The sequence below is a fragment of the Rhipicephalus sanguineus genome, chromosome 2 (assembly GCF_013339695.2).
Source record: "Rhipicephalus sanguineus isolate Rsan-2018 chromosome 2, BIME_Rsan_1.4, whole genome shotgun sequence".
Lineage (NCBI taxonomy): Eukaryota > Metazoa > Arthropoda > Arachnida > Ixodida > Ixodidae > Rhipicephalus > Rhipicephalus sanguineus.
Window position 1 is genome coordinate 86800277 of NC_051177.1, and position 18303 is coordinate 86818579.

At 47.8% G+C, this 18303-nt stretch overlaps 1 protein-coding gene across 2 annotated transcripts in view; it reads left to right on the forward strand.

Annotated features, from left to right (window-relative positions):
* The window catches only part of LOC119383299 (nocturnin), a 55084-nt gene that overhangs the window by 23448 nt on the left and 13333 nt on the right, over window positions 1-18303 (forward strand). Inside the window, exon 1 of one of the 2 annotated variants that reach the window (XM_037651369.2) lies at window positions 7683-8362. The exons of the other annotated variant lie outside the window; for it this stretch is intronic. Within the exon in view, the coding sequence (XP_037507297.1) occupies window positions 8124-8362 (239 nt within the window). The 5' untranslated portion in view covers window positions 7683-8123. Of the gene's footprint in view, window positions 1-7682; window positions 8363-18303 lie in introns of those variants that run through there. 2 annotated transcript variants of the gene reach the window in all.

Consider the following 18303-nt stretch of genomic DNA (forward strand, 5'->3'; position numbering starts at 1 on the left):
AACACAGACAGGACAATCTAAGCTGAAACGCACTAACACAAACTATATAGCTTATCGTATGCGACAACAGACAAATTTTCAAAAAAGGAGCAGTGACCCGCAGCAGTTTGCTTGCGTTGTTGCATTCTCAAGGAAGTTCACTGTACGATACAATCTACACAAAGTCACGTCACAGTTTGTAAGCAGATTAGTATACGATTTGATTTGCGAAGAACCTGTTATTCGAAATTGCCTAGTATTCGCTATTCGTTAACAATTATTGCCGTTTTGCTGCCTCGATGGTGAGAGACTGACAACACTGATGATAACAGTTATGCTGCAGAAAATTAATAATGACTGTGAAGCAAAATACTTGAGTTGCGGGGCAGATAAGTACTGTTCACTAAATTCCATTCGTACAATAATACTTCGATTTTATAGTTAGTCTGCACATAAACATGTTGTTTCCATTTGGACTAAGCAGTGGTTTATGATTTTGGCGAATTTCACCATCCTTACATCCCTTATTTTAAAAGCAAATTCCGGGGCTGTTGTGTCACAGCCCTCTCCCATCTCCTTGTTTCTCTCTCTCCTTCCAAAATCGCAGCATTCCATACGTGCATCGCTCTCTTCCTTTGTTTCATTGCTGTCATTATCATGCTGCTTATTATCAGATAAATCAAAAGCAGTTCTTTCTTTCTTTTTCATTTGCAAGCTCCTTAGTTGACCAGTCGTTAGGTCTCGAACGATATTACGTGCATCTATGAAATGTTGTAATTAACCCTGTCTCATTTTCTTTTTTATTTCATTCCTATCAAACACGAGAGCTTTATATTTTGTTATGAAAAAAAAACAAAAACAAAACAAAACATGCGGTGTTTAATGCGATGTTGGAAGGTCACTTTATGAAATGTTTGTGTCGTGATAACCGAAAAATTTCGTTAGCCCCTAGAAATTGTGTTTGCAAGAAAAAAAAAAGGAATATCATCCTTCGTATGACCGCGCAGTGCAAAGCAGTAAAAACCTAAAACGTTTATCATGGAGCGGCTTGATACGACATACGTTTTCCATAGATGATTGCCGATAACACTACCATCACAGAGCAAGTCTACGATGCTTAATTAATAATGATTGTTGGGGTTTAACGTCTCAAAACCACGATATGATTATGAGGAACGTCGTAGTGGAGCGCTCCGCAAATTCCGACCATTTGGGGTTCTTTTAAAGTGCACCTAAATATAAGTACACGGGCCTCAAGCATTTTCGCCTCCATCGAAAATGCGGCCGGAATTCAATCTCGCGACCTTCGGATCATACGATGCTTAATTCTAGTACTGGATCTATTTGAAACAGAAGTGAGGACATTGGAGAAAAGCACGAAACGTCATCAAGTCATCGAGGGACTCCTAAGGCGTCAGGCAGAAAATCGCGGCGCGAGATGTTTTATATTGAAGTACTTCACACGGCCCCGTATGAATTTCTGGTTTTCAACTGAATAGAAAGGGAGAGAGGGAGAGAAGCTTTAATGGCAGAAAGGCGGAAGGCGGAGAGGGCAGCTTGAGTGTTGTTACGAAGTAGGTATGCCCTCGGGTGAGCAGCTCGAGATACGGGGTCGTGGTATCCCACCGCTGCCACCACTGTTGGGAATGGGGGTTGCGTGTCGATGAAAGCCGAGAGGCTGGCGAGCCGATGTAGCCGAAGATCGGACTTATCGCTGAGGAGCAGAGCAGGGAGGCAAAACGTTTAGAAAACAGTAACAACATTTATAGCAGGTATAGCAGGTAATAGCAGGTTATAGCAGGTTATAGCAGGTTATAGCAGGTTATAGCAGGTTATAGCGGTACAGAGCCTGCAAGCTCGACCAAGTCGGCTGGGGCGTCTCTCTCAACAACGGACCAGCCCGGTCTTAAATAGGGGACCATTCCATTGTTGACAGGGTGGCTCTTTGGTCCCAGGTGTGGACAGGGAGGCTCTTTGGTCCCAGGTGTCGAGCAGCTTTTCCATCATCCTCAGGAATGCTGCTTTCCGTAGCTGGGTAGCTTGGAAGAACGACTGGCATCAGTCGACGGGGCCGGCTGGGCGAAGACACCGTTTTCCGAGATTGCAGACAAAGCATGCAGGGGTTGATCCCTGCTTCCAGGTAGCAGGAGTTGGCCCTTTTCTTGGTCGCAGGGCAAACGCTGACCGCGATGCCGTGAACTCCCAACGAAGTGCAGGTGTTTGTTCGCTTCCCCGTTCGGTCAGGTGCTCTGGCACAACAGTGTATAGTCAGTATAGTGCCCTTGGCTTGTTGCTACTCCAAGCCGGAGAAGGGAATCGGGTGAACACCATGGATCATACCATGAAGGACGCTAATAATATGGTAAAGCTGCGTCTTCTCGAGATATTACTGTGTGACCAGGAGACGTTCCTTAACTCGCATTATGTTTTCAGCAGTTCGGGCCCCTGCTTTGTTTATTATTATACCATGTAGCGTGTCCTTGATGGCAGAGTCTGACAGGGCTGTCGCTGCTTGTTGTTCGTTCTGACGCTGCGAAGTTGTGAAATGTCGTCTAAGTGGTGTTCTAAAACAAGATTGTCAAATAAACATGCTCGTTATCAAGAAAGGCGTAAAAGAATGCAATATCGCGTCGTTCCGCTGCCTTAAGGTGAGCTTCATTGTCAGCATAAACACCTCGTCTCTTCGAGGGTCCGCAAGATTATCTCGATATTTTGTCCTCGACACCCGCTCAGGAGAAAACTTTCCGACTAGTCAAATTCTAAAAAAACGTTGTGCCGCACAATCAGCGCGACAACTGAATGTCTGGAATTCATCAGGGTTCACTGTAACACGCGTTTGCACTTGGCGTGGTGTAAGGATAGCAACCGGATGCAGTAAGATGTTACAGCAATCTGCGAAAGTATTTTATTACGCTGTCCATGTCAAGGCAAGCGTGATAACCAAGGCGAACGCGGCGCCCTGTATATGTGGAAAGGTGATGACCCTGATTCATTGCCTGAGAGCTTTCGGTGGACCTTACGGGAAAAAATCTGAACTGTCGTCACCTGTGCGGAAACAACGGCCTCTGCTTTTTTTTTTTGCACGAGAGGTATGCGGACAGCGTACATGTATATACCGATGGTTCCACAAACCTCCAGTGTTCGTCCGGTGCGGTGGTTGTCTCAGCAAGAGCTATTACCATCAGCCTTAGGAGTGACCACCCCACGACGTCGACAGCTGCGGAACTATAGTCGGATACAACTTTAGAAGGCAGCGGCATTCCCTTCTCAAAGGCGGATGAACATATGCCTGCACCAATGGGCGCGCACTCGGGACTGACGTCATGAGCAAGATGGCCGGTGGCTCCGCCTTCGGAGAACATCGGCGCGTGCATGAGCGGGACTATTTCTTAAGTCGCGTAGGCGATCGGCAGCCGCGCTTCGGTCGTCTGGGCGGGGCCTCTCCTGCCTTCTTAAGTTGTATCCGACTATAGCTGCTCTGCGCGCTGCACTTTGTTTGGTCAATCGGGAACCACCTCGACAATGGTCGATCTTCAACGACTCAAAAACAGCCCTACAATATGTGCTATCTGCTCTGCGTCGCGGGCCATACGAACAGCTCGTATTCGAAATTCGATGTCTTCTCCATACTTCACATGAGAAAGGGCACCACGTACCGTTTAAGTGGCTGCCGAGTCACTGCAGCTTCATAGGGAACGAACACGCCGATATTGCCGCTCAGGCAGCTCTTGAAAGCACACAGGAAGATATACCACACCATTTTCAAGGTCTGACGCTGCCAGCACTCTTCGAGGGCTTGCGCACATGAGATATAGTGCCCACCAAGCAGCCAAACGGACCAATCGTCAACGCCACGAGTCCTTTTTGATGCATCTCTGTATGCCAACTGGAATCCGCCGAAGAGAGGCCACACTGCTTTATCGCTTATGGCTAGGGGGTGGCATTTATGAAATCCTATTTCTTTCGCATTGGAATGGCCGACAACGCTCTTTGCGATGCCTATCGTTGCGAGGAGACGCTACACCGCATCCTGTGCGACTGTCCGGTATATAATGTTCAGAGACAGTCACTGGCATCCGTTCTAGCGCACCTTTACAATAGACAAATGTCTGTTGAAACTATTCTTGCACGTCGTCGACAGCAGACATCGCAGCTGAAGGCGACGAAGGCACTTCTGAGGTTTCTAAGAGACACGGACTTGGACAAGCGGCTGTGACAGTAATGTCGCGTACCACGCAACAGTGACGGACTGTGACTGACTGTGTGTCTGCTGTGTTATGTGCTATCGTTGTCTCTCTCTCTTTCCTCTCCACCTTTAAATCTCCTCCACCCTGTTCCCATATGTAGGGTAGCAAACCGGTTTTCCTAAACTGGTTAACCTCCCTGCCTTTTACATTGATGGAGTTTAACGAAGTTCGGTGGTGGCCGTGTGACAGGGGTCCCCTTGCTAACGAAAAAAATTCACAGCCCTTCCACTACTGTGAAGACAGAAGCCATCGAAGCTGTGACCTGGTGAAATTATATATTATCATTATTGACTATATTGAGCGAATGAAAAGAGATACACTCAAAGAACCCGGTGTTCCCCTTGCGCATGGTGCATGTTACCTCGCCAACTGCGTCCAATGGCGGTCTCCAAATGGAATCATGTAGTACATGAGAAACACCGTTGTCTCGAAAGTACGAAAAATGGCATGATGTTCGTTTCTTATGCAAGTTGTCTTGTCCTTGAGGAAAAATTGGTCACGTCATTCTGCCATGTCGGCGAAATTATACACCTTTATGTTTACTTTTATACGCCATGTACACTTCTTTTTCGACGCAGAAACGCTGGATTAGAGGAGTTAATCGGTTCGCCGAAAGTTGTTGTTCTACGCTTCTTTTGTCCACGGACGCGACGTGGTAGAGCCTATAGCGGTATACAGCTTCAAACAAATACTACTTAAAAACACCAACCCTTGGTTAACTTAGTAACGACATTGAATTTCGCACACAAAACCGCGAATGTGGTTCGCGTCCGGCGTGTTTCTGTGGTCAAGGCTAGGTCAACACACGGCATGTTGTGCGTGACCATTCAAAGATAAGCGCCGTCACCAAATACTGTTGTGTTAATAGCTGGTTATTTGCTTACAGTAAGAGGTGCGTTATATCGGTTGCATGGCTCGATACACGATCGTTCAGAGTGAAGAGATAAGCTCCGATCGTGTGATTTCCCAGCGAGTGCGTATCGTGGTTGGCACGAGGGATAGCAAGCGCTCTGCTCTCAGATACCCGCATTACGTTGCTCGGTCCCCGGAGTAAAAATAGCTCCCTGAGCACGAGTGAAGTGGCAAAGTTCGTGCTCCACAACGCGTGTTAGCTGCAACGGTCGTCCACGCACCCCTTATCGTTTTGCCCGTTGTCACTGCGAGCATTGCCAGCTGGCAACGTGGCACATGTTAAGCTCGTTTTTTCTCTCATAACGCCAAGTTTGACACTCACGTTGTTGCAATTTGCTGTGCTGTGTATCTAATAATAATATTTTTGTTAGATACCGTCACTCGGCTTATCGAACTTGAGCACTGTTGGCAAGTCCACAGCACACATTTCCATATCTTTTCTCGTAGCTATATAGATAATATGCAAAGTCCATCGTAGTTCAATCTATATTTGCTTATTCGGGTATATCATTGTGCTAGCAGTGCACAACGAGCGCGCATTTTAGCAAAGTCATTGGAACGCGTCCCGGTAGCTTAATGTCTATATGTCACTGTCTTGCTATATGTTCGAGGTCGCAGGTTCGAACCCAGTCGCGATGGTCGCGTTCCGATGGCGGTGCAAATGCAGGAAAGCTGGCGTATTTGAATTTACGAGCACGCCAAAGAATTCCAGGTGGCCCATTTTAATCAAGTCTAACTGCTAAACGGACGCGTAACGTTATAGGTAGCACTAATGACGTTTTCAACTTTTATTATTCATTTATTTGACCATCGCAGAGTTCTGCGTCACTTGCTGAGTAACTGACTTCAGCGTGATGATGCATACAGCGGCATTGCTTAAATCTGTGACGAGCAGTTGAATAATTACATCGTGAGAGATGGCTCCCGCTGGCATCCTGTGCCAACATGCTGTTCAGTGAAGAGAAACTTCGCGCATCCTTCGGCTGTTCAGAACCTTTTCTTTTTTTTTCTTGCTTAAAACAAAAATTACTATTTCAAAGCTTTCTGTATAAGTTAACAACAAAACATACTACATAGTGATGTAAAGGCCATATTTTTGCTTGGGCCTCTGCACTGCGAAATTCAAGCCGCAATATAGGCCAAAACAATATTTTTGTCAACTTTGTCACAACATCTGTGCCTTATTTTCTCCCGAAGTATTTTTATCACTTAGTAATATGCACCTCTGAAGCCGAAAATGTGGATATATTCATCATGAAAGAATCGGGTTTTCTAATAAACATTAAAAATGCTACACTTTGCCATATTTCCTCATAGCAAAAAATAATTCGTATAGAAACGAAGACTTATAGACCGTCTTCGTCATGAAAGAGCGAAATATACTTTGCAGATTTTGTATGAATTATATGCACGACACCGTTTTACTTTTTTGCGCAAAGCTCGAAGTGACCTCGCGGCATCACGGAATTTTTTGCCAAAAAATATCACTTGGAGTACTGCCCCTCAAATTCACGTATATTAGCATGATTGTTTTTTCAGCATAATTGTAGGTAGCCGAAAAACCGCCTGGTAGACTTGTGACTTATCAGGAAGGTGTTGCGCTGTTAAGCTCGAGGGCGCGGATTCGACTCTCGACCTCGGTGGTCGCATTACGATGGGGGTGAAGTGCAACACCCGTGTACTTAGATTTAGGTGCACATTAAAGAACCTCAAGGTGTCGAAATTAATCCAGGGTCCCTCACTAGGGTGTGCTTTGTAATAATATCGGCGCTCTTGAAACACCAAAACACCAGAAATTATTATCGTTATAGAATACTTTATGTGTGTGTGTGCGGATGGGGGGGAATGCCATTATTAGCACTTCTCTGCGCTGCTGAGCTCGAGGTCACAAGATCTTCCACGACCTCAAAGAAAGAAGTATGGCGCTCGCGTTCAGATCTTTTTCTCTTCGCCCCAAGCCCCACGCGGATGTGCGCGTCCCTGACTGTTGTCTAGGAGATTCTTCTGGATCTCGGAAAGATACCAGGGGGTGCTTTAAGAGCTGCGAGAGGAACAGCCCTTATCCACCACTACAGTTGTCACAAGCCAGCTTCCTGCTACATTGACAGCGGATTAGACAGTTATTTCCGCACCTAGCCTTAGCAGGATCATGTGTAAAGGTTTCGTTATGCCACGGCCGTGGTTCAGCCGTCGGGGCACTTCCGGTGTTCGGCAGAACGTTCTCGTCCTATCTCGTCGACTACCCTCCCACTAACCTCGTCGCGCTTTCCCTGGAAAGTCTCGTGTCTCCGGCGGAACGTGTCCATTCCTCGGCACGTGCACGCGTGACGTAGTACATCTCGTTTGCCTCTCGCCCTCTCCCGAAGGAACGGCCGCTCTCACCTGCGCCCTCACACCCGCATCCGTGCTACGGAAAAGGAGGAAGGGTACGTGCTCTTGTTTCATGCGGCTCTCCCTCGCTCGACTGCCGCAGCCGATCTCACCGGGCAGCTGAGAGGAGAGAAAGAGAGGCAGCCGGTGCAGATACGTCTGCGCCGCCGCTACGGCCTGACACGCAAGCAGCCGCTGTTCACGTGCCCGCTATCGGCGCACAGGCTGCTGGATAGTCACGTGTGCTGCCCTTCTTCATACGCACTCTCGCAGCCTCGTCGAGGAAGCCAAAAGCGCGACCGCGGCCGGCGGTCGGGCTTTTTGCTTTGCCTCCAGCCATCCCCACCCGGGCAGAAGAGTTTTTTTTTCGTCCTCCACCACAGACTGCAGTGCACGGAGCGCGCCCTGGCAGAAGAATAGGATGACGTCGTCTCCCTCCTCTTCTATCTGGAAAGCTCCCCGGCGCGCGCGGAGTGCCAGCGACGACATGGGATTGTGACACCGGCTTCATCCGTAGTCTAGCAGGGGATATCGTCCGCGTATCGGGGAGGGCACCTGTTCGCAAGCCGCTCTTCGCTTCTTCGCTGCCGTCGCCAGGCCTATTCGCCGCCACCGATGGGCACCCGTAGCAGGATCGTGGGCAGCAGGAGGCTCGCGCAGTCCCTGGCGGACCTGCTGCGACGTCCTAAGCCGGCGTCGTTGACGCCCTCTACCACCTCGGAACAGCTATGGTCCAAGCCGAGCCAGGACTTGGCGCCGTCGCTTCAGCGCGGTCCAGCATCTTCCGAAGATGAGGCGGCCTGCTCCGCCGCTCTCTGGGAGCTCTACAGGGCTCCCCTGCAACAGGGACGAAGGTGAGGTCCGACTGCTCTTGTTCTTTACTGGCAACGTTGTCGCGATGGAGCTTCGTTTTCCAGCTCGGTATGACGTGTTGTAACTGCTGTCAAAAACAAGGAAAAGCGGTTCGCAAAAAGGCCTGTCCGAGTGTCGGCCAGGAATGAAATTTGGGACAGAGACTACAAGAATGTTTCTTCTTCCCTGCTACATACGCCTGAACTCGAGCTCAGAGTTCATATTTACTGGTGAAAATCGGCGTTGGACTGATGTTCTAGTTGGTGCAAAGTGTTAGCGTTGCGTATGCAATGATCGTGGTTTGGTGCCGCAGATGACACAGTTTCGTGCTACACGCGTGTAACCTGATAAATGACGCATGTTGAATATTTCCAGGCCACGATTTCGCTACCTCTTCTGTCGCAAGGTGCGCGCGGGATGTAGACTTCTGGGCAACACCGCTTGCACTTACGATTCTTCGTTGTTGCCGTGCAGTCCATTCATAACGCGAGACAACCTTGTGACGGGAGCGCCTGCGTAGCTGGCCTGCCGCTTTCCTGCGAACGCCCAGAAACAGCTGCATTCGTATATACGAGGAAAACCGAGGACTCTTTGCGGGCATTGTTTGCCCGCATACGGCTGGGTCATTTTAGTCGTCTTTGAGACGCAAGTCAGACTCGGAATTCACGTGGATGTTCGGGTTTCCGTAGCTTTGAAAGCACGCGTCGAACGGCGTCTTGTGTAACAGTTGCGTCAGCCGCTTTTTGTCGTCGTCAACCGGTCTTTGCCACGAAGCGATCGGCTAACGCTGTTGCTGCCCCGCGTTGCCACGACGCAAGGTCAGCGCACTTTTGTACTCGCTTACATGCGACATATATTCTGGACCAGTTTGGGATAAGGGGGTCCACCTTTTCGAACCTTCTGAAGGTATGCAGATGCACGTTTCCTTGGTGGGAGAGGAACAGGTTATGCAACAGCTATATAAGTCACAAACGAATGTGGCGTGTCTTCCACCACTGAAGATTGATTGAAAGTATGCTTGCTGATCTGATTGAGACATGCGCGTTCTGGTGGGCAAATGGTTCGCATGTTGAAGACTTCAAACGATCGTTCGTGGGCGAGCAGCGGAGGCATAAGTCGACACTTCTACAAGGAATCTTTGTCGTGGCAATAACTGCCTGCCATCTTGTATGCCTAGAGAATGCAAGACTCCCTTTTTTTAAGGAGTACTTAGGTTTCGGCAAGTTGGCGTGACATCCCACATGTTGACCAGCACAAAGAGAAGACGATGAAGAACGAACACTGGTCTTATGATTATGATGTTTTTTCACCACAAAGCACGCACACACGTTCGTATTCTTCGTCGTAGTATGTTGTGCTGGTTAACTCGTGGACAAAGGCCCCGTGTTCACGAAATATTGACTTGCACCAAAGTGATCTTACGGTTAGCTTGTGGTAATATGCTTGACAGTCACTTCAAAGGCAGTCGCGTGACCATACTTGCCTATAGTAGGCGTGCATTACACCACTTTAACTGAGTGATACCATGGCCTTTCACTGCGGTGTCCCTCATTGCTCCAGCTGCCGTGCCTCTGGGTGACGTAACCGTGTAAAGAGGGCGGGCACGTTTCTGTATCAATCAGTCGATTAGGTCGCCACGAAATTTATTCTAGCAAGGCACGTGCTGTATAACAACTTCAAGAATATATTTCGCGATTGTCGTGGAAGTTAAGCGCTGCCTGTCTGGCAGATACGTATGCCTTTAAAAAAGGGAAGCGGGGTGCGCTTGCTATTTCTAGAGTCACTAAACGAACTTGTTTTTTCTGACTAACTATTTCTGCCTCCGCCTCGGAGAAATTTCCTGGGCAACAACGTCGAAGTTCAGGTTCTCTAGTCTGAGATATAAAAGCTATGCAAGAAAGCGAGATATGCATAATAACGCGGCACATGCAAGCACGCCTCGCCATATACTCCTCCGGACCACAATAAGGGCAAGAATCGAAGTCTGTAGATGGCAGCTTCCTGTTGGCAAGCTACTTTGCAGATGGTTGACTTAGAAATAGGTCGAACTTAGCATGTAGTATAGCTGAAAGCATGGCACAAGTGCCGAGAAAGGTTGCGTGCCGAACAAGCTGCATGCTGTACCGCCAGCTTTGTTTCCTTCCCTATCCGTTACTTTTGGTTCTTTGTTTGCAGTTGATTGCTTCAGTCAGGCACTTAGGATATCGGGCATCCAGCTGATGCGCAGAACGCTCTGATGTGTTCGGCCAATGTCTCAGCAGTGGCGGCGCTAGCCCAAATATCACTCATATTTCTTGTTTGTTTGGTTTAACACAACGCAGACATTGTCTCAGGACGCATGATTTAAAACACATGACCGCCATACGAGGCGATGCCAACTACCTGACGGACTGCCTATCGTCCGACTCTGATATGGGAGCTCTGTGCAATTAGTTTTTTTTTTTGTTTTGTTTTTTTTTTTTGTAGCGTTCAAGAAGGCCGTTTTGAACGAAAGCCCGTACGGCGATACATACCGTGGATCGTATGAAAGAACTCGACAACGCTGTAACTTTCCCACAATTCAGGTGTTACGCTTCTTTACGAAAAAAGAAATTCAGTGCAGCCTTTCTTTTTTTTCGTTGTCCGTATATGTAGCCATACGCGGCAAGCCCTGCTATACATAACTTGCAAGTGACGTCACTTCCTGTCTTCCGTCCTCCATCACCGAGCACATATACGTCTCGGTGAACGCGCTGTGCTTACGTTCGTGCGCGGCTCGTTCGGCGTAGTGCGCGTGTTTTGATAGTGTGCCTTGCGCTTATGGCGAGCGAGAATCGTTCAGGACATTCTGCAGCCTGCAGTGTCGTCAGTGGTGTCGCACGTAATGGTTGAGACAACTTCGCACGAGTCACCTACAGCGGCGCTCTTCTCCGCCTGCATTTTGCGGCGGTCAAACTGCACGGATTTCGTCGCTGATTGCTGCATAAAACCATGGCCCAATAACATGTTTGGCGCCCAGTCGGGGTTCGTTTCACCGAAGAGCTGAGAGGTCGTCCCGGAAACCAAGGCGCGATCACTGTGTTCAATTCGGTGCTTCACGTTTCGACAAAAATTCACCTCGCGCATAACTCCGTGGTGATACACTTGGCGAAAAGGTGACGAGATTCGGAAGCATAACTTGCCTATTATGAAGTGACACCCGCACACTCAAACGTTGTGCAACGTCTGAGGTCCTTCCTGTTTACGCGCGCATAAGCCATGTGCTCAGCTTCTCGGACAGCTCTTTCGTGTGGTCGCACGTGTTTGTGATCGTGTTTGGCAAACAGTACGTCCCCGTGTCTTGTCTTTTTTATTGCTATTATTGATTAACACTTCTCGTGCAGCAGCCAAATATCGCACAAATCGCCGTTGCGATGTGCAGCGTTGACGGGAAATGCGAGAGCCGCACAGCTTGAGTCGGTGTCGTTTGCTGCCATGTGCTCGGTAATGGCGGCGCATGCCGCGAAATCGTATCCCAGAGTTTTGCGGTGTGACGTAGTTGCAAGTTATGTATACGTGAAGCACTTACTAAACAAATGCTTCGTATGAGTATAGTTTTTGTGTCACCCCTGTGATAGTAAAGTGGAGAACTAGGGCGCAAAGGTGTGTTCCCCGCCTCCCGCTTCACTCGGGCCGCATACTTTAGCAGAGCGAATTACCGGCTGAATTTCCTTCTAAACATGTAGTATACTAATCAAGTGAACCGCACATAAGCATCATAATTATGGTCACAACAGCGACAGATTTATCTTGTACGCGTCCCTCAGTGTACAGCCAGTTCATACTTCTAACAACCCTCCCCCTCCCCCCATTTCACACAGTGGGAAAATGGGGTACCCTTATACTGTCTCCGCAGCTGCAGGTCACACATCTTTCGAGTTTATCAAACACACAGTTGAAGAGACGTACTTAGACTACGTTTAGCTGTGTAGCGAGTCTCATGCCGAGATGTGCCATCGTACAGCCGTCACCGAATGGCTTGCGCTCAGCTGCACCTGTTCTCCCTTTCTCACCGTCGAAAGCGAACGCGAGCTGCGCTTCGTAGTTTTCCAGGGAACTCATTTCACCGTTAACCCGCTTCTAACCGTTCACTCGGGGATATTAATAACAGCTCGGAGCCGTCAAGGTCAGCGTTGGAGGGAGAAGCCCTTGTGACGCTGATAAGCGGTGCGCCGCCTGACCTACATTGCGATGTATGCAAAGTGACGTGGAGAACTCACGGACGCCCAGGTCGTATATACTCTGCACTGCCTGTCGCGTGAAAGTGCAAGAAAGGGTTGGTGAGAGCGACAATATTTATCGAGAAAGGACGCACGGCGACGATATGGCACATTTGTGGCTTTGCTTTTGCTGAGGTCCATGGAAAGAAAGGGGGCGCTCGGGCTTTTTCCGCTGTCAGTACGAGAAGCGATGGAAAGGGCCGCTTAGAAGATGCGTCCTAGTTCTCGTTAGTCCTTTTTCCGGCACTATACGCGACACACCTTGCGGCACTCAGCAAGAAGCTGCCCTTGTCATGACTGAATGACTGGCGTGTGACGTAAATGGCTGCCAAAGCGACCGTTTGAAAAAGAGGCTCTAAAGTGGAATATTACAGCGAAACAGTCCTTCCTTTTTAAGACAGGAGACACGCTCAACCAGGAAAAGTGTTAGGAGGGCCATAGGCGTGCGCAGGGTTCCCCATTTGGGTGGGGGGAGGAGGGGGCTCATCGCAGCGACCCCCTTTCCTCTCATTGGCAGGAGCTACGCTTCACAATGGATGGAAAAATGAAAATTAAGCGATGCCGTGCTTCTCACAAGGGCCTGCCTTCAGTCCTTGGCTTTCCGAGAGTAAACATGCGAAGCAAACGTTTCTTGGAATGCAACATCAGGGGTTTTACGTCGCCATTATCGTCAAAAATCTGTCCTTGCAATGACGGGACAGATCCGGCTGACTATTTCTAAAAAGATAGGGAAGGCATAGACCCCCCCCCCCCCGCACGCCTATGAGGGCGTAGCCATTTCATTGCGCAATTATATATGGCAATTAAAGTTGCGTATTAGAAAATAATGCTCAAGCGAGGGGGAATAAACGGAGCTAAAAGAAATAAGCATGGCAGCGCCAAGAACGTGCCTGTTATAATTTACAGGCTGCGCACTCAAATCGCTTGATAAAGCAGTTCCATCAAGGTACGCGCTTTCGTAAAAGTTTTGTCACAAACAGATGGAAAGGTAAAGAAAGAAAGGAAAACCTTTTGGGTGTCTTGCCACCGTTTAAAGTGAACACAACACAGAAAGTTTCGAAGCATGCGGCATGGGGTCTGAAACTGCGAGTGTCGAGCATGCCAACGCGCTTGCGCAAATGACCGGGTGCAAGGACGGAACCCTTCGGGCCCTGGCGCTTGAGGTCGCTTGCGCCAGCTCGTGTGTCAAGGGCACGTGCAGTATGAAAGGTCGGCCGACGAAGTCGCGCCAGAGTTGGAACGAAGCGAGGAAGGCGGTGAAAACAGCTGGCTCAGCGCCACGCCGTCTCCCAGACACGGTCGCGCCATCTCGCCGAAAGCGCGCAGTCTTCCATCCGGTGTCGAAATCATATTAAAATCTTCCCGTATGATCTCTCTCTCTCTTAGTCGTCAAGTGCGTCTCAGTGGTTCAAATAGAGCGCCTGGTAACACCCTCTGTCAGCTCCACAGCCAGTGCATTGTCTTCAGAATCTCGTTCTTAATCTTCTTCTTTCTTCTTTACCCTTTCCTTTCTATTATTCCCCCTTCCCCCACCCCAAGTGTAGGGTAGCCAACCGAGCCAAAGCTTGGTTAACCTTCCTGCCTTGCCTCTTCGTATCTCTCTCTCAGAAACTTGCACGGCCATAACCCTGCTCTTGAAACAATGACTGTACAGGTCCAACTGAGTCAATGAATGGGGCAGATTTGTCCCCCCCCCCCTCCCCATCCCGTTAGATGACTGGGGAGGGTCGCCCTACCCCCCTTATTCGCACGCCTATATGGAGACACATACAACATATGTCGCACGGAGCACAGTCTCACACAGTCACAATTTGTAATGTTGGTGCTCACGTCACTGTAGTCGCTCACAGGGGCACCCGGTGTAGGGGGCAGGCGAAAATTTTGGGAGGGATCGGTCTCTCTCTCTCCCCCCCCTCCCTTCTCTCTCTCTCTCCCGAGAGAGAGAGAGAAATAAGAGTGGGACAAAAACAAAGAAAAAAAGAAAGAAATAAAGAAAACGAAACTTAGCAGTGAGATCCGTTCTGTTGCTTATTGCGCTCTGGCATCACCAGCCGTGACGTAGAGTTAGTGACACATAATGGAAATATCATCGTGACGCTGTCTTTCAAAGAAAGAAAAAGCAAGAAAAAACGCTGACTCAAGGTAGCAGTTGCCTACGCACACATCTGCGTGACGAGCGCATCTCCGTGACGTCGCAACATGCGTCACACTTGCGTCGAACGTATAGGCGTGCTCAAATATGCCCCGGCATGCAGAAGCAAAAAGGACAGAAAAACAACGGGAAACAATTGATCTATTGTTCAACTCTTGTCATCGAAGGCGTGTTTTCGAAGACGGATCAGGCGACGCGGGATGTAGCTGCTTGTATTTTAAATGCGGCTACTGCAGGCGTGACTCCTGTAAATATATACGAAAAAAAAAAAGGTGAACGTTCTAGATATTTTTTGAACAACGGCGCTATCTAGAAAGCGAACGACGACCGGCGCTGTATATGTGTCACGCATACTTATTAATTCGTTCATACGTATGTGGAGTACTTTAATTTAGGCAACAGAGAACTTTCAAGTCTGCTGTGGCAGATGACATTAGTGTATGGCCGAATTGAGCCCGATTATTGGAAGTGGCAGATATTATATACACTACTCTCACTAACTGCTGTGAGTGCACTCTGCAGTGCAGGAATCCGCAGATAATGAGATGATTATGTAGTAATCAGAGTATTGGTCAGTTGTAGCCCGACAACAGGCGCTCTGGTGCATGTTGTTGGTCAAAGGTTTTCTGCAGACATGACGAAAATCACAGGTTTCATCGTCTGAGAAGCAATAAGGACAAAAGAACTTGCAGCATTTGATGAGTGTGCACATTTAAATCTTTATTAGGTGATCATTGCGTCATGCTGTAGGTCCACCCTTAATAGATGAAATCGCCCTTAGAAGGAGTGGCGATTTTGGCACACTTGGGAGCCCACAAAAGTGCTCGAGAAGAGCTAGTGTATTCTTATTGTAATCAGAATACTTGATGTCCAGTATCCAGTACAGCTCCATTACAGCTGCCATGCCGGCTATCACGTCGATGACGTCAATCTTGAAAGATTGACGTTCGCCCAAAATCAGAAGGCGAACGTCGTAACCAGAGGAACAAATGAACGATTAATGCGACTGTATAAAATTTCGGGCGACATGCGTTTTGATTTAAATATAAATTCCTGTATAAATGTTGGTCGTACAAATTATATAGAATGGAAGGGAAGACGCTGATAAGGCACGAGTGGATAAATTGCAAAAAGTTATTAAAACATTTCAATCTGCGAACAAATGCATTTTTTACCAGCGCTCAGACGTGTTACAAGTAGTAGATTTTGTTACTAACTTGAGTTAGTAACTTGGCCACCATAGGTAGTAACAACATGCCTGCTACTTTCGAGCTAATAAATAGTAACTGCCTCAAAAAGTTAGTAACAGTGGCTGTTACTAACATTTTCCGACCAGTTACTACCTTTTTACAAACTTTTTTTTAAGAGTGTACTTGTACAGAAAATCTAAATAAATGAGCCACTAAGTTAAATGTTCACTTATGAACTTTTCGATTACTTAGGATTGCGATTGGATTGTTGTTGGCGACCTTGCAAGGAATAGCCACTTTAAAGGAAACCTGAGTATGGCGCGTATTTCGTAATGCATGTATACGCCAACATACTTGCGGTGAAAATGCACTGTTGTTCTAGTTTGTGAAAGTGACGCGAGCTGGATCGCCGAGACAGCCGGTGTCGCTGTAAGGAAATTATGAGTTAATGAGTATATCCGTAATTATTTGTTAATGAGCCGATTACATTGATGAATATTTCACGCTAGTTATGACGGCCGATTCGTGTAATCGAGCTGAAGGGCTACAATAATGCAATATATATTCGCAGGTGGTACCTAAAAGTTCTGGATTTTCTAAAAAAGGAAACACCCTACTCGCACATAAGCTCCACAAGCTATACAGAAAGGGAGACACTGAGTTTGCTTGCATTTCGATTGCATCATAGTGTAGCCACCTCGCCTGTTCTCTAACTTTCGTGTTTGTTTTGTGTTCAATATTCGTACTTTGACCTTTTAGTCAGAATAGCCGTGCTGATGACTTGGTGACAGTGACGATGAGCATATGCATATATATGACAATGACAAGTGAATGACAACGCTCGTTGGTAATAATAATAATAATTGTTGCGGTTTAACGTCCCAAAACCAGGATATGATTATGAGGGACGCCATAGTGGAGGGCTCCGAAAATTTAGACCACCTGGGGTTCTTTAACGTGCACCTAAATCTAAGTACACGGGTCTCAAGCATGTGCGCCTCCATCGGAAATGCGGCCGCCGCGGCCGGGATTCGATCCCGCGACCTTCGGGTCGGCAGTCGAGCACCTTAACCAATGGAACACCGCGGTGGGTAACGCTAGTTGGTGACTAGTGAATACAACGCTCGTTGTTTATCAGTTTACTTGATGATTTCACTTAAAATGTGAAAACGTCCTCTTTACGAATATATCGCGCTGCTTACGTGGCCTGGCGTTACATTCGAAGTCTTCCTCAGTTCAAGACGCGAATAAATTCATTGCTTTAGCATTACTAGAGCTCGAAACAAAATAATTCTCCTGTTGGATTTCTTTTTTGTGCTATAATGGTTAGTTTATGATTGCACTGGCGGTAAAGTGAATATATAGTCTTTCCATTCGGGCATTTTCTGTTTCGGATTTTCGGACATGTTGTTTTGGGCAGTACACGAATAGCTAGAAGTTTGGCGTTAACGTCTGCTCGCTGTAGAAACAACTTATCCAAACTCCTGAACAGCAAAGCTATTCAATTTATGAAGAATGCACAATTATGTAAAAAAAAATCACCATTTGTTACACCCGATTCCAAGTGCGGCCGTCCTCACAATACTTTTTTTTTTATTAGACTTATAATACGAGAAGTTGACGCCGGCGTGTGGCACCGGCTACTCCTATTGCATAATAGCTGACGGCGTCAAGCAGTGCCCAATCGCAAAACAATGCAAATGGACACATGGACGAACAGTCACGTACTTAGTAACCCAGTGCTTCATTGCAAACGAATGTTTACTCGACAGGAAAGTTCACAAAACGCAAATACTCACGCAAACGAAATGTCCGCACATAACGTAAAGGTTCGCCAAGATGTCCTCACAGCAGATCATTAGGCACTTGCAAATTGTTAACTGCCGCACTCCTAACTTCAACAGTCGTGTTTGCAAAAACAGTCATTTATACTTCTGTGGAAACGGCAGTGGCAGCTGAGTCATCGCGATTTGTTGCCATCAAAGCTTCACTGTCGCACATTACATCAGATGAAATGAAGTGATCAGGTATTGGATGCAATTGCAGCCAAAATACTTCTTAAAGAGTGTCCCTGGGTTTAGCCTCGCGAGAGACAGAGAGAGCGAGTGAGAAAGTGAAATATCGTAGCGACAGCCAGCAAACGGAATCCAGACGCACGCCAGCATTTACGACACTTCACCACCGCCACCACACATCGCTTCGCCGTTCTTACATTTCACCGAGCTAGCCGCCGTTTCATCACCCATTACCATACATGGTCGTTCCAGAGGCTCCCAGGCTTATAACTCTTCGTGCAGCCGACGCATAGTGTTCATACGGACCCTGGCGTTACACGCTGACGGGCCCGGTTGTTGCGTTTCCCT